The following is a 15,724-nucleotide window of genomic DNA, read 5'->3' as shown; positions in this document are numbered from 1 at the left end:
GCTTAATTAATACAGCAGCGCTGCTTGTGAGCTGTTTAATGGGTTTGTGAGACATGCTCTCATTGAGTTATCCTGTAGTGTTTTTTCCTTTTGAAGAAGTAGTCTGATAATTGGCACGTCCCTCTGATCACACACACACACACACACACACACACACACACACACACACACACACACACACACACACAGATTGAATTATCCTCTACTCTAATTACTGATCTATCTGTGAAGCATCTTGACGTGATGGATGGTTTGGATGTAAAAACAAGAGTTCAGTTTCCCTGTTTCTGGCCGGTTCCCAGCTATAAAAGCTACAGGACATTAATCCGAGGCAAATCTATTGTCTTATGTGCCACGAGAGAAAATCAACAATCAAGCATTATGTTTTCTGAAAGCATGTTTTGTGTGTAATTCACAAAGCCTCATTGTAGTCAGTTATCTGGGAAACTAAAGACACACACACACACACACACACACACACACACACACACACACACACCCACACACACAAAAACGTAGTGGAAACCCAACTGAAAGACAAATAAAGGATAACAGAGCTGTCTCACATGCACCAGCAGTGGTGAGGATTAATTTTAACATTCCTTGTCATGCAACTGGGGAGACTATGTGTGTTTTTGCTCTCTTGAGTACAACTAGGTCAGATCTACTGTAATGTCACACCTTCCTGATGTTAATTTGCTCAGTGTCTTTAGTAGGCCTAGTTGTCTTTTAGAATAGAGGTTTCTTGTCGACCTGTTGGCAAAAGATATATTCACTTTTTCATATAATGCAGTCCAGTAGAACAACCCCTTTGTCACTGCAGCCTCAAAGATAAAAAACAAATCCTTTCTGAAACAACGTCAACAAAAAGGGCCAAAGTCGAGGCATACAATTGTTACCAGGCTTATCAAATAAGCTGGTAAGTCATTGTACAATTTTAGAATAGATAATGAAATGTTTCCACGAATCCAGTCAGTTGGTGTGTAAAACACGTTGATGACACACAGTGAAACCTCTGATTTTTGAAGGTTGATTGGTCTGCAGATAACCACACTCCATTAAATGACAGCGCCAGAATGTACTCCATGTAGTTTATTTAGAAAGCATTGCTGCGTGTGCTTCATGATTTGATTCAGTAAGACGTTGACATCATGTGGACAGCCACCCTCAGGCGGCGCCTCAAGGAGTCCATCAGCAGCGCTCTGCTTTCGGTCCGGGACAGAAAAGAATCTGTGAGGAGAAATGTGTCTCAGCCAAAGTGTGTTGTGAGGTCACCAGCTTTGTTCTTTACAAGCGTAACGCAGTCTTAAGTGGGGCCCTTGTTCTCCGCCAACACCAATCCCTGATAGAATGGGCAAATATTGTACACGATTAGAAACATGATATTTGTTTATACTCTCTATTTACATTTCCTATTAAGATTATGCAAACAATTGACAGTAATTGTTACTGTTAGCTTTCTACATATAGTCTGTAAAATATTGATTTTATTGGGTTCTTACATTTTTTCTCTCAAACATCTGCAATGGTCTAGAAAACAAAAGGCTGTAGTTTAATTTAAGGTCATTGGTAAAAGCCATAATAACCAGTTTACTTTAGTTGATTTGATATTTTATCCATATGATGGTTATCATATTAGTGGGTTGATTTTGTTTATAAAGGAAACTCAGATAAACACAATTAGGCAGTTTAATGCTTCGACATTGAGCCTTCATCTGCCTTCATCTGAATGAAGTGGCAAATGTGATCTTAATTGTTATTGGTCCTTAGTTAAGAACCTATTGAAACCCCAAATATTAAAGTGTCAATCAAAGGTGAGCTAGCATGTCAATAATTGTTTCTAAGTGGTTGGATAATCAATGTGTGGACAGGTATGAAAACAAGGAGGGGAATTTCATTTCACTTTGAGTTTTCTGTGTTCAATGTTGATCCGGGATTCCAATAATTAAAATGACCTAATCCTCTCCAAAACCTAGATTATGATTTCAGGAGCTTGATAACATGTTCCGACCAATACCGAGCTATTGCTACTCATGCTCATCTTGTATTGTGTATTTTAGATATCCATACCTGAAAATTTATGTAAACGAGGATCGGGATGAAGTTCATGTTTAAGTTGACTTATGTAGCGGTGACACTCTCACTAAATAACCTTAAACTTAATTTGGTATTACCTGTCAGCTACTGGCCCAATAACGGCAATAGTTGGTAAATGTAATTTTTCTATATCTGGAAAAATGTAATGAAATGGAATTATGCAAAACTTTACCATTATCATGTAATAAATAATGATGTGCAAATCAAATTCTTCCCCTCAGCCGTGTAGCAGACCTTTAGTGGCTAAAATTCCCCCTTCCTCCATCCCCGATATGGGCTCCTGTGTCTCTGATCCTGAAGGAAAGGAAAAAAATCCCCACATAAGTGATTGTGAACATTAGGGAAGTGAGTGTGCAGACAGAAGTGTGGAAATTGCAGGGAATGAGGGTTTGGATTATTGCCTCTCAGCTGGGCAGAGCCTTATAATTGAGGCAGAGTGGGACCGGCTAGACCCTTCAAAAGTGTGCCAGCAAGAGATGGACTGGAAAAACCGAGATTCATCATTTCTCCCCTCCAGCTGTGTTGATGGGGCACATGTGATGAGGCCTCTGATGCGCTATACCGGGGCAGTGGACAGCTGGTTGGCACACAGGGGAACACTGGTTGGCCGGGACGAGCAGCTAGTGGGTCGTTTTGTAACTCGCTGAATGCCAAAAATTCAGGTTCAGCTTTTTGGGGAAAACCAAAGGTCAGAAGTGCTTGGGCGGCTGGTTAGAAATAGTTTAATAGTCACTACTTGATCATTATTTATGTACGGACGTTTTCAGGCCGTAAAGAGGACACACCACACAGTTACAGTGACTCTTATTTTCCACTCTTATTTTGTCTCTATTGGTCTGCTTTTTTTCTGGTGTTTCTTTGTGACTTTTACATAAATCCTGAATAATTGAACCTCAGTTTCTTTCTAACATGCAGTTAGACAGACGTCAACAAAATCAATGGGCTTTCTCTGTCTGCTTCTGTTGCAGAACATTTCACTGAAAGACAACTTAGTGTACTTAGTGTACTCTATACGCTTCAATGGAGGACCGAGACATCAACTCCTTGTGTCCCGTAGAAAAAACCATAAGAGATGCTTTCAGTTAATTTATACAGAATGCCAAATCAGGTCAAAGGGTCTCGAAAATCAGCAAATCAGAAGTCAACAAGGGGTTAGTTTATTTTGGATTTGGACATCGGTTCAACAGGCCACTGTGAATGTGCTGTGGGGTGAAGGAGCCGGAAGGCAGGTCTTACACTAATTACATCACCTTGGTAGTTACAAACACACTGTCATAGTCTCATCCAACAAATGTAAATACCCTCCATCAGTCCATTTGCACCAAGTTATTGTTTATTTATCCTGTGTCGTCGGAAAGTTGTGCTGCGAATTAGGGCAACTAGTTTTTAAATGTCTGACATTTCTCATTTCTCATTTTATTCAAGATGCCGTCCGGACCAGAAGCTTTTCTTTCTTTCATTTTTCAGCCCTGTAGTTTTACTGCCGACTGTTTTTGAGTGATAGACAGTGTGTGATCTCAAAAGTGTTTATCCTTGTTTCTGAATGTATTTAACGATGTTTAAGAGTTTATGGGACACATGTAAAGTTTTGTTCTATTTAACTGTTTGTCCCGAGAGAGATTGTTTGGCCAGTTTATTGTAAATATCTATATTTAAGAGGATTGATATCTTTCTGGGGCTTTTGACTTTGTTATGATTTATGTTTTTCTATGATTTTATGTATCATCCCCCCCAAAAATGGTTTTTGTCTGTAATATCTCTGTTTGTGTCTCCTGAAGATAAAACATACCATTCAACTGACAAATGAATAAAACCCAAACATGTGTTCTTAGGTGTTTCTGTGGCAAATCATAAACATATGCAATGCTCCTGTCCAAAAAAGAACAATTCCCTCTGCTTTCTATGTTTGTAATAATTAACAACAACAAAAACAATGACAAGTTGGTAAGTTGATTATTTGACATATGAAGACATTGTCATGCTGGGTGGTGCATAGATGGAAAAAGGGAGAATAATGTACAATTGAATATAGATATAAAATAAAGGACATAAAAGAAAAAAGAGTACGTGAAGTGCAAAAAAGAAAATAAATTTAAGGCTGCTTTCACACCTGTAGTTTGGATCATGAAGTTTGGACCAAAGAAGAAAAAATACGCACTGTTTCACTTAAGTTCACATCTCATCTGCATATTCTGACTGACGTTTTACAAACATGAAGTGGTGCAGCCCGACATGTAACTCAGTGTTTCTTTGGTTTTGTTGCATTGCGAGCGGCTCATGGATCCACGCACCGAAACCAAGTTTGTGTTGTCTAGCAGCAGTTCCATGCTGCTCTTTAATACCAATTTCTTCTGTCACGTTATGGAGAATACTCTGTATAGCAGTGTGATGTAGCCCCTGCAATAAATAATGTCTCTGCACATGTTAAACTGGTTTAAATTGTGGCACAACAAACGTTAATTCAGTTAATCAGACTAAAAGTAGTTATGTGTGCTGAATTCTGACATTGCAGCCGTACAATAACTTTGGGTAATGTATGCTGGAAGGTCAGGGTACTTTCTGGACATTCAGGGAAACAAAATGTATCCACCATATGGCCTGTAATGAAATGGCTAAAACATGTTTGATCTTTTTTACTATGCATGCACTTTGCCGCAAACTTAAAAAGCATAAAAGGATAAGTTGTGTTAGTAGTTGGCCGGGCCCCGTTAAGAAAAGGTCCCTCAAGTGTCTCCCTTTTTGTTCCACTCACTAGTTCACCCTTGTTCCTTTGGAATGGACCAGAAATGTATATGCACACATGCACATACCAACCATGTCCTCCACGGGGGAAGTTCCTTTATTTCTTAAGCAGGTGTTCATTAAAAAAAAGAAGCATAATTCGTATATACTTTCTAATATTTATTCATTGATTTGTGATTTCAAATCACCATCAAGTTTGATATTGACATTTCAACATATATATACAGTATATATATATATATATATATATATATATATATAATCACTTTGAGGATAGTGTGTAAGAAGGGAATAGATACAATGTTTCCTCATTCTGAACATCCATAGCACACGGCCCTTAACAGCATTGGTTCTCATGAGACCTAAATTACAGACTTTGTATTTGTGCTTCTCCCTTCGGCCTCTTGTGAGTGATCTTATTGTGCTGCGCTGTCTGCGCTCGGAGAAGAGAGGGGACCCTCCAGCTCTGGTGGGAGATGGTAATCAGACGAGATGACAGCCGGTGGCCCAGAGAGCAAACTCGGACCATTGTTACATTCAGTGTGTAAAAAGACCTCAGTTGGGCAACAATATGTCACATTGCTGTTGTCACAGCCCCAATATGTTAGTAACACAAGTACAAGTTAAATTAGTAATGCATTTTCTGTTCAGGATGACTTTGAAGGAGGAAATGACTGCTGTGTTTGTCGCGTTCAAAGTTATCAGTAACTCTGCTCACTGAAGCGTGGTTTCTGGTTCCAGAAATGTCACAGACTTTATGGTTAAGTATACATCAAGATATCTCAATAAGAATTGATTGGCATCTTGACAGTTGAACTGTCACCCATATTGTGATTAATCACATCTCAGACTGGGTGTTGGGGTCCATCCTTTGGTGTTAAGGTGCTCTGTTTGCAGCCTTGCTGTCGCATAATAGGCTGCGTTGAACCTGGTGAAGGGGAATCGATCACTATCGTCTCTCTGTTAAGCTGAGCTGTACTTTTGTCTTGAGTCAGAGAACAGGTCCACGTGTTTGTATCTGTAATCACAGGCGTTTTCTCTACAGATTCTACTTCTGCTTTTAGTTATTTTTTGTGTGTTTGGTTTCAGTTGGGTTTCTTGGATTATGTGCCCAAAATGAAGCCAGCTCACGATTTTTTTTACTTGATATTAAAAATATGTTTGTTGTTTGCTCTATTATTATATTTCAGAGCATACGCAATTTCTTCAAATCTGATATATTTTTTATTTGAATTCAAAAATCAATAACTAGCAATACTGTTATGCAATATTGCAATATTGCAACAACAATTGAAGCATCAAATATCTTTACTGACTATACCTCATAAATCAGATTCCAGAGAACAGATGTTATATTTTTCAATATATGCCAGATGTTCTTTGCTGTTGGCTGGAGCTAATCATCTTATTTGTTTATATCTGTTTGATTTTTGAGGCGCAGATGTTTTCTTTCATTTAAGAAATATTTATATCAAGTTTTTGGTCTCAGCCGTCTGGCAGTACGCTGGCATGCGTCAGTGCCAAATCATGCATTTGTAACTTTGTTTTTGGTACATCGAAGCACATTAAACAGAACCTATTGTTTGACATGATTTATGTGAAGAAAACTTAATCACACCATGGAAAATAAGATTTTTTTTGTCATAAAATCTAACCATTGAAGAAACATTTATAAACTAGACAAAACATACTGAGGTTGTAAAATCCCACCTTTAGATGGGAAGAAGATCATATGTATATAAGATCGAGATGTAAAATAAGCCTGATTTTATTTGTTTGCCAAGTAATGATTATTGTCATGGACTTCTTTATCAATTAATCTGACAAATATTTTCTTTATTAATCAATCTTTAGTTTTTGATGTCATAACATAAACATTTGTTTTTTGCCCAACCATCAATCCCATGTAAACTCCAATTATGCATAAAACACGTTTGGAATATTTGCTTCAAAACTGACTCCTCAATTACCGATATAATTGCCAATTTGTAGGATTGTCTATATTTTAAACCCAAAACATAATATGAAACTCAAATCACAGGGACACTGTATAAACACTATTTAAAGTAGTAATGTATTTGATGAGCATTGTATATTACACTGTGATGCCGTGTGCTCAAAGCGGAGAATGTCGATAAACTGTTGCACTGTGTGAGTAACCTTTACTCGCCGTCTGCGTCGTGCATCTCTCTCTGACAGGTGCGGACGAGCGGACCAACCAAGCGTCTTGGGCCCCAGGTGGCGAGTGCAGTCCCTCCTATGAGTCTTCCCGGGTAAGATGACCCTCACCTTAACGCCTCTGCATGGCTTCTGCTTCACAGCACATCGTTTAACACTCATTACATCAAACCGTTACATTCACAATGTTTTAGTCTCACCTCAGACTGCCAGGCATGTTGTATGATCTCTAATGGACACATTTATCTGAGACTTAAAGGACATGTTAACGTTGTTGTGGCTGGTGCATTCGATTTGTTATTCAAAACATGTGACACAGCAGGGAACCCATAGCGATTTGATATTATTGTGGGATCAGGCTTCCTATTCACATATGGAGGTCTGTTAAAATATTTCATTCAGGGAATAACCTTGTTTTTGATCACTATGATGTAAAATAACAAGCTGTTTGTGCAACTAAAACACGAGATAGCTAAGGTCTTAGTTTTTTAAATTTACTCAAAAGAAGAAAAAGAGAATTTGAAGTTTTAAATAAATTGACTATTGTTCGTATGATGCATTTTCAAGCGTTGTTATTCACTTAAAGAATTCTAAATTGTATTTAATAGTGATAAAATAGAATACAATTATTGCAACAAAAAGTGCAATACCTGTGTAATGCATTGGTGTAATAATGATAATGTCGATTAAAATTGATGAAGAAACTGTGCATATTAAACTCTCTGTTGTTCTTTCAAAGTGAGAAAATCTCACTGTTTGTGTGAGCAAGTGTGAACAGCTCTCTCCCTGTTTGTTTGTCCCTCACACATTGGTTGCTCCAGATGCCCTGTATGAATTTCATTTAATGTCAATCTCCTGTCACTTTCGATTAGATTTCGGTTAAATGTCAGAGCCACTCGGGCTGCGTTACCTTGTTTATTTCTCTGTGCCCTTCCCGAATGAACATCTACAGGCTATGGTAACAAAGGCAGCTTGATTTGAATTACAAGACAGAGACGCTTGAGATATGTGTGCTCCAGGTGCATATAAATGAGTGTTTCTGACATTGTACGGCGCAGCATCAGCCAGCAGACAGCTGTTTGCACCATAAGGGACGCACTTAAACAAGCACTCACACTCGCACACGCTTACACGTTAAATTGATATAGACTTGATTTATATAGCCTGCCTTCTTATAAACCTCAGTAATCAGTTTTAACTATTTCAGCTATTTCAAGGAAAAACGCATTTTTGTACCAGATTTACACCAATCTTTGATTTTAAATCACAATCGTTAATTGCCATTTCAAGCACATACATTTTAGTAAACTAAAAGTTAAACTTGAGAAAGTTCTATGAAATTGTGCTGTGAACGCTGGATTATGAAGGTAAAGCTGGCGGTGAATTGAAGGCATCAAAAGTTGAACAATGCCCGGAATATAGGATCAGGAATATCTTAAGGTTTGTTGAAAAACTGACACTAATCTGAATGGCTGGATAGTTGAAGCTCATAACATTTGAATTATGTTAAATAACGTATGGCTTAAATAGAGTTTTAAGAGAAACATTAAAAAATGCTTGTTTAAACTTTGACTATTGATGATGACCTGTATTTGTGTGTGTGTGTGTGTGTGTGTGTGTGTGTCTGTGTGTGCGTGTGTGAGTTTGTGTGTGTTTGTCAAATCGCACTAATTAGCTCAACTCAATCAGCTGCAATTAATGGTTGCCATGGTGATTGTAACAGTTAAATGACGTCTGGGTCATATCCTCGGCACACCTGTCACTTGAATGCTCCGTGTGAACAGTGTTTCAGTTCTGAACATTGGATCCATTCATTTGAATGTGGAAAGTTAATTGCAATTGGTGATAATTGAAATAGGTTTAAATGTTTTTAGGTTTCCTTCTATTACTGTCTTAAATGAGAATCAAATGATTGATTCAAGTGAGCGCTTCTGTATTTCACAAAATAAGCTCCATTCACAGCCTGCCCAAGGCTCTCGGAAGAAAATCACAGCTTCATCTTTCAGTCCGTTACGAAGGGAATTCAGTCTTGTCCCTGAGCTTGTTTGAGCTGGTGAGCTACGAGTGTGTGATCAGTCAACCGTGAACAGTCCCGAGCCCCGCCGCGCTGACCTTGGCTCCCGGCCAGCCGGCGTACCCCGGGCAGCTGTGGCTGTGGGCCGGCGGTCTGACAGTCGAGGCCGTGCCCACCGCCACCGCGCGGCAACCCCCAATTTCCCCAGCGCCCTGCCCCGACGTGATGCTAGACCCCACGCGCATCCATCACGACCATATCATCGCTTCCTGAGCTGCCATGTGCAGCCACATGCTCACCCGGGACGCAGGGGGCCAAACCGATGACTTTTCAAAGGCTGTGATTGCTGGAAAAAGGCCTGCACGCTGCCACGGTGATTTGACAGTTATTCAGCCGGTAGTGGCGACATTACCCTGTGGCAGCGATGACAGCGAGTGTTAGTGTCTCGCATAGATGTAGGCCACTAGTTTTTGGGAATGATGAGGGATCTGTGAATGATGGTCCAACAGTCCCAAACGTTTGCATTGACAGACACACACACACACACACACACACACACACACACACACACACACACACACACACACACACACACACACACACAAGGCTGCTGACAATGGTGGTGATAACCATCAAAGAGCTTTCAAATATTTAGTTAATGCAGTTTGTCTTAATGGGAAAGAGACATCCAATCCCCTTGTTTTACATCTTAATGCTAAACTCACTGGATGCTATCTGAAGCCTAACTATTAAAAATATAACAGGGTTTCAATCTTCTCATCTAGTTCACTGTTGAAAAGCAAACAAGTGTACTTTCCTAAAATGTTGAACTGTTCCTTTAAGTCTGTGATTTAAAGCATTTTCCTCGTTGAGCTGCAGGACAGAGGAGATTTTCTGCCTGCTTGCGTTAGCTGTGTGAGTCTGTGTGTGTTGGTTCGCTCCAGCATCTCTCACAGGGCTGTTGTTGTTATTTGTTGTCTGTTCCTGGTGTGATTAACAGTGTGTGCGACCTGGCAGAAGCACAATAGAGAATCTCTGAGGATTCCCTCGACACAGCACAACACTCCGGTGCCTTTGGAATTACTCCATCATCATCCACTCAAAAAAAAAGATTGGATAATAAGATTTACTTTTTTTTTTTACTCAATGTTGAATGCAAAGGGTGTAAGGTGGTGAAAATAGCTCTATAGAAATGCAAGGCCACTGCCACTCCATCCCTCTGGTGAGAGTTAATGTAGTTTGGGGAAATGTATTTGACTGAAGCACACAGGGTTTTGGATTAGCACTGTACCAGAGTATCCTTTATTACATAGGACCCCGAGCTTCAAACACCATACTGCGGCCGATATTTAGACCTAAGCCCCCGGAGCTGATAACTGTCATGAAAAGGCACTGTTTTTTTTTTTCAAGCTGCAGGTACTTGGGAATGATATGCGATTGCATCTCTCTGTTTCTTTCTCCTTGTAAGTTCTCTATGTAACAACATATATACAAAAAACAAGAAAAATACTTGTAATGTAAGAATACATATTAAAAGGTATATACAGGTGAAACTGGAAAAATTAGAATATCGTGCAAAAGCTCATTACTTTCAGTAATTCAACTTTAAAGGTGAAACTAATATATTAGTATATAAATATTATATAGCCATAATCATCAAAATTATATAAAATAAAGGCTTGAAAAATCTCACTTTGCATGTAATGAGTCTATATAATATATTAGTTTCACCTTTTAAGTTGAATTACTGAAAGTACCGTAATGAGCTTTTGCACGATATTCTAATTTGAGTTCACCTGTTCACCTGTAATAGAAACCGACAAATCCACTGCATATTTGTATCTACATGATGGGGCCATTAACATGTATAATGTGAACCAACCATGCAAATGTAGGAGATTTAAAAATCTGTTCTTACCTCTTGGCTTTTTACTATTTTACAGATAAGATGTCGTGCTCTCCTCTCCTCTCCTCTTTCTCATTAGTGGAATGCCATCTCACTCAATTAGCAAAGTAGCCCAATACTGTGCTTGATATTTTGATCTCTTCCCCCAGGGTTTGACTGACAGCCCTCATTACGCCAATCATTTGAGTGACAGTCGATTACTGTCCCATGAAGGATTGTCTCCAACACCTTTCGTGAACTCAAACATTATGGGTAAGTAAGTGATTCTCTTCCACTCACCCCTCACATGCCCTTTGGTAGTGGAAAGCCTTCCTGTTTGAAAATGGCCTGATTGAGGTTAAGACACATCGAGCATCTGGAGGTAGCAGGACAGAATGGCTTGCCAGGCTGCAAGGCTTTTCTTCCTCCATCTCCTGCTGTCTTTATTTCCTCCCTTAATCCCCCTCCCCTCTCTCTGTATCCCCATCTTCTTCCTCCTGCGATGACCCTCCCCCAAGCTAGAAATCACGCCATCAGTATAGCTTTCTGTCATAAGAAGCCGTCTCCTAGACATCAAAACCGCCCCTGGGCAACTTGCGTCCGCAGCATAGCAGTGACTTTAGGGTGCAAGGTTAAGCAGACTCTTCTCACACAAACATCTGATGTTTAGAATTCATTGTAGATCATTTATTGTTGAACATTTCTTGCCTGCTCTCAATATTTGCTTGATTGAACCACCAAATCCTAAATTTAAACAACTTTATATTTAATTTACAAAGCAGAGCAGCAGCCATTCATATTTTCTGTGGTGTTTCTAAGATAATTCTTTCTATCAGATTTCCTCAAGTACTCCTTTCATAAACCATCCATCAAGTTACATAAATGTCATTAGTAAATTTAACAGTATTAATTATTATTATTATTCTGGAGTCGTCAGTGGTTAAGCCTGCTCTCTCTTTTCAGTTTTATATGTCTGGTCAAGTTAAATTATTCTGCCACTTTTCAGTCGTAGACTTAAAGCAATCTATTTTGAACCCTCTAGTTTTTACACATGCTCAATTAGAACATGTGTTGTTACAGCACACTTGTATGTTGGCGCAGGTTTGGCGGCTGCTAGTTCATTGACTTAAGTACAATAAATACAAAAAAATGCTGTTTCATTTGTTCATTTTCCTCCTTAACATACATATGAGGATGTTTTTGTTATTATCGAATTCTAACTTCTATTTTAATAAGAGCTACAAAAATATACCTGCTATTGCAGCTACATATGGTACTCTTATTTATTACTAGGTTCTCCTATAAAAACCATTAAAAACGGTCTGTTATGCAGCTCCTTGGCCTGGCAACATTGTGACAGTTTTATGGCTAACTGCATCTCAGGTCATTATGCGATGACTCTGGAGACTGCTTTCCAGGAAAAGCGATTAGTTTGCAAATGCTAGGTGCGGATTTGTTATTGTTCTAGTAATTGATCACATGGCTGTTTAAGACACAAACACACCCGACGAACCTCTTCCCTCTTCAACTGCGTCTCTAATTATACTGAAAAATGTGGATGGGATCCGTTGCATAAATAAGTGATCTGTTGCAAGAATATGGAATTCAAAATGAGTTCAGTTTTATTAATTTGTTTTTCCACAGTAATATTTGGGACTTAGATTTATTGAGTTTGCTGCAATCCTCATAAAGTAATAAAACCCTATCATGCTATTCCTTATTCTTAAAACAACTACACTACAGTTATACTCATACTTTAATTTATTTGGCGTTTGTGTTAGCAATGGTTAAAAGTCTGATCATGTGTAAACTTTGTGCGTAAAGGGGCAAAACGTCCTCGACTGGCTCAAGCAAACACACAACGACAGTGATCAACCCTGAGATCGATCTACACCCGTCTGTAAAACATTAAAAGAGATATGTGATAATAATTGTATTTTCATGAATCCTCACACATTTGAACAAGACCCGATCATAACACAGTGTCATTATATCATAAGGATTCAAAACACAATCCTGGCAACAAAGTATAGAACATTGTTGTCATGACAACACTCTGGTCTTTCTTCTTTTAGTGTCAAGACCGCTTCATGTTTCCTGTCACCTATTCAATGTCTATTGTTTCTCATGGGAGAGGCCCAATTCACTAACCCAATGAGACACTTTCCAGGTTTACATGGTTTTGTTCATCACAACTAAATGTAAACAGTGATTTAAAATTAAATGCAATGCTCATTGAATAAATGGCTTTAAGATAACATTTGAGACAAAAGTATCCACTTGAGATCCATCTTGAGAACCAACCTATTTGAAAGTCCTGCTGAATTTCTCAATTACAGCTTAACATGACGTGACAATACAAATAAGCTGAGTGGTGCTGTATTGTGCATACATTTGTTTATATTGTCAGTATTTTGAATGTAATTAGAGCGACACGACTGAGACAGCTCACACAGAACAGCACAAACATTTCATCAGAAGGAGCCAGCTCTCGGTTCTGAAGCGTTACATAGATGCTTGACAATAGGAGCTCACAAGATAGAGGCTTTGAAGCTGCATGAGGTTTCTGGTGAGTGCCGGCAAACCACCGATTGCTTGAGGATAAAACCGTTCTCTCGACTCCCATGTGAGTACGGATCAGCCGGTCTGGTCGTCACGTGCGTCTTAGCCACACCCCCTTGGGCCCCAATCCTCTTACTAACCAGCACGTCATCCCCCGCATGTAGACGGACAGGTGGCAGCCGCATTGTTCCCGCTGATTATAGGGCACTCTGGAACATATTTTCAGTCCCAGCTGTGTGCGTTCCTCTGACTTAACTGCTCATTAGGGATGCACAATATGAGGAAAATGTGCAACGACACTCTACTTGTGCAAAGGCTTTTTGCACAAAGTAACTTTTTTAAGCACTGGCCTGATCGGGCATAACCGCAGTCTTTTGCGTAATGTTTACTGGACAAGTTGACGTTGTGAAACAAGATCTCACACATGCACAAATGCATATGCAAATGTTAGCAGTGCCAAGTAGGGTCAACTGCAATATAAATACATTTACTAACGTTTAATTGCAAGTTAAACAGTAAAATGTTATATTCATCCCTCCTCAGGGCACATTTTTTTAATCAAAGTGTGGCTCGGCCTCCGTCCGCTCGTCCAAAACATCCTGAAAATATATCATAATTATATTTACATTGAAGTGTGATTTTGTAGGAAAGTAGTTTCACTGAAGTATTTCTACATAATTGCTGTACATAATGATGAGCTGGTCATTTAAATTCTCATTAAAAGACTGACTACCTACATAAAATCCTGATTGGGTCACACTGTGAGGCTCTTCTAGGATTACACATCTATCTGTAAATTTCACACAGTTGTTTGTTCTGTCCAATTGTTCCGAGTTACTGAGCAGCTGATGGATTTAATTCACTGAAAATCTATTCCTTCTCTGTAGGTAGTAATGCTTGACGTAGGGTCTTGTGTAGGTCTTGTAGGGTTGTATCTCATTTAGTGGTCCTAATTGTGCAGCCACAGGGATAACCAACAGTTCACAGCCCTGACGAGGAATGAATTCATCTAATTACCCGCTAAGACTCTTTCTTTTGGTGTGAGCTCGATGAGCAGAAGCCGGTGGGGGAGGTTGATTTCAAGCAATCTGGGCAATTAACACAGGCGCTAAGCTGAAAGAGCAGCACTCTGCACGTTTACTACTCGCTGTATTATAACGTGTGTGTGTGTGTGTTTTCTGTATTTTTTTAAATCATTTATCAAATGGACTGATATTGTGTTATCGCAAGTCTGGAATGCCTTTTGATTCTCACGCCTACCTTCAGATGATGCTTTAGTGTTGCTGCACTAATTGGCAAGAAAGGATTGATAGAGCTTTTCAATGCTGCCATCAGTCACAGTTTGTGCCCTTTTGTTGTAATAAGTAGGGAACAGTGTTACAAGTAGATCAAAAGACCTATGATTTCCATTTGATTTATATTTTTTTGGGGGTAAATAACTGCCTTTATTTTAATACCTACATGTTTCAAGTCACCCTTTCTTTCACGTTAACTCCAAAACAGAGATTCTGTTGTTAAAGGCCTTGCAGGAAAAGCAAGGAACATAAAACAATTCAGGCTTTTAAATATGATATTGTCAAGTTGCTGAAAATGACAGTCCGTATTTATTTATTTATTTGTGACAAACAAACATTACATTTTGTAAGTTCACATAAAGTCCAGCAATGAGCTAGATTATCTATTACATGCCCTTGTTTATTGTGATGATCTGTGATCCATTACAAATCACTCCATAGGCCTTTGTAACTTTCCAAAAAAGCTTTTTATTTAATTAAGTAAATATAAACAGATGGTTTTGCGTTGTTTCTCCCTTCTTCTCTGATGATTAGTGTTGTGCATTAGTATTTTCCAGCCATGCACCGATGGGCAAGATATCAAAAGTGCTGAGTTGTACTTTCATCCTGACGTTTCTCCTGTGTGCTTCATGCGTATTACTCATGCAGCTTTAACCTCGCCTGATAACTAATCAGCTTAACGCTCTCACCAACACACACATGCAGCCGCCTGCATCCTGCGTCCAGTCCGTCGGCCTTCACATGTGGCCTTAAAGTGATTACCTGTGTTTTTGTCTCACCCCCCGCTGTAGATTACATTTCAGCCGACAGTAATATATTACCAACTTCAATGACTCCATATGTTATACAGAACATTGAAAGTCCCAATGGATACTTTCTGTTATTGTTAGATAACTGCTTCAATGCTGTAGTCTTAACGATCAGTGAGGTGGAGTTTTTGTTGCCATAAAG

The 15,724-nt window shown here is 39.1% G+C and overlaps 1 protein-coding gene across 3 annotated transcripts in view; it reads left to right on the top strand.

Moving 5' to 3' along the window:
- Window positions 1–15,724, top strand: part of tcf12 (transcription factor 12) — a 57,619-nt gene that overhangs the window by 1,999 nt on the left and 39,896 nt on the right. For all 3 annotated transcript variants that reach the window (XM_037486300.2, XM_037486284.2, XM_037486293.2), the window contains exons 4-5: window positions 7,039–7,112; window positions 11,087–11,189. In XM_037486300.2, the coding sequence (XP_037342197.2) occupies window positions 7,039–7,112; window positions 11,087–11,189 (177 nt within the window). The remainder of the gene's footprint in view (window positions 1–7,038; window positions 7,113–11,086; window positions 11,190–15,724) is intronic.

This window comes from Pungitius pungitius, chromosome 4 (genome assembly GCF_949316345.1).
Source record: "Pungitius pungitius chromosome 4, fPunPun2.1, whole genome shotgun sequence".
In the NCBI taxonomy this organism is placed as follows: domain Eukaryota; kingdom Metazoa; phylum Chordata; class Actinopteri; order Perciformes; family Gasterosteidae; genus Pungitius; species Pungitius pungitius.
Note: the sequence above shows the minus strand (reverse complement) of the source record. Positions and strands in the feature narration are given on the sequence as shown.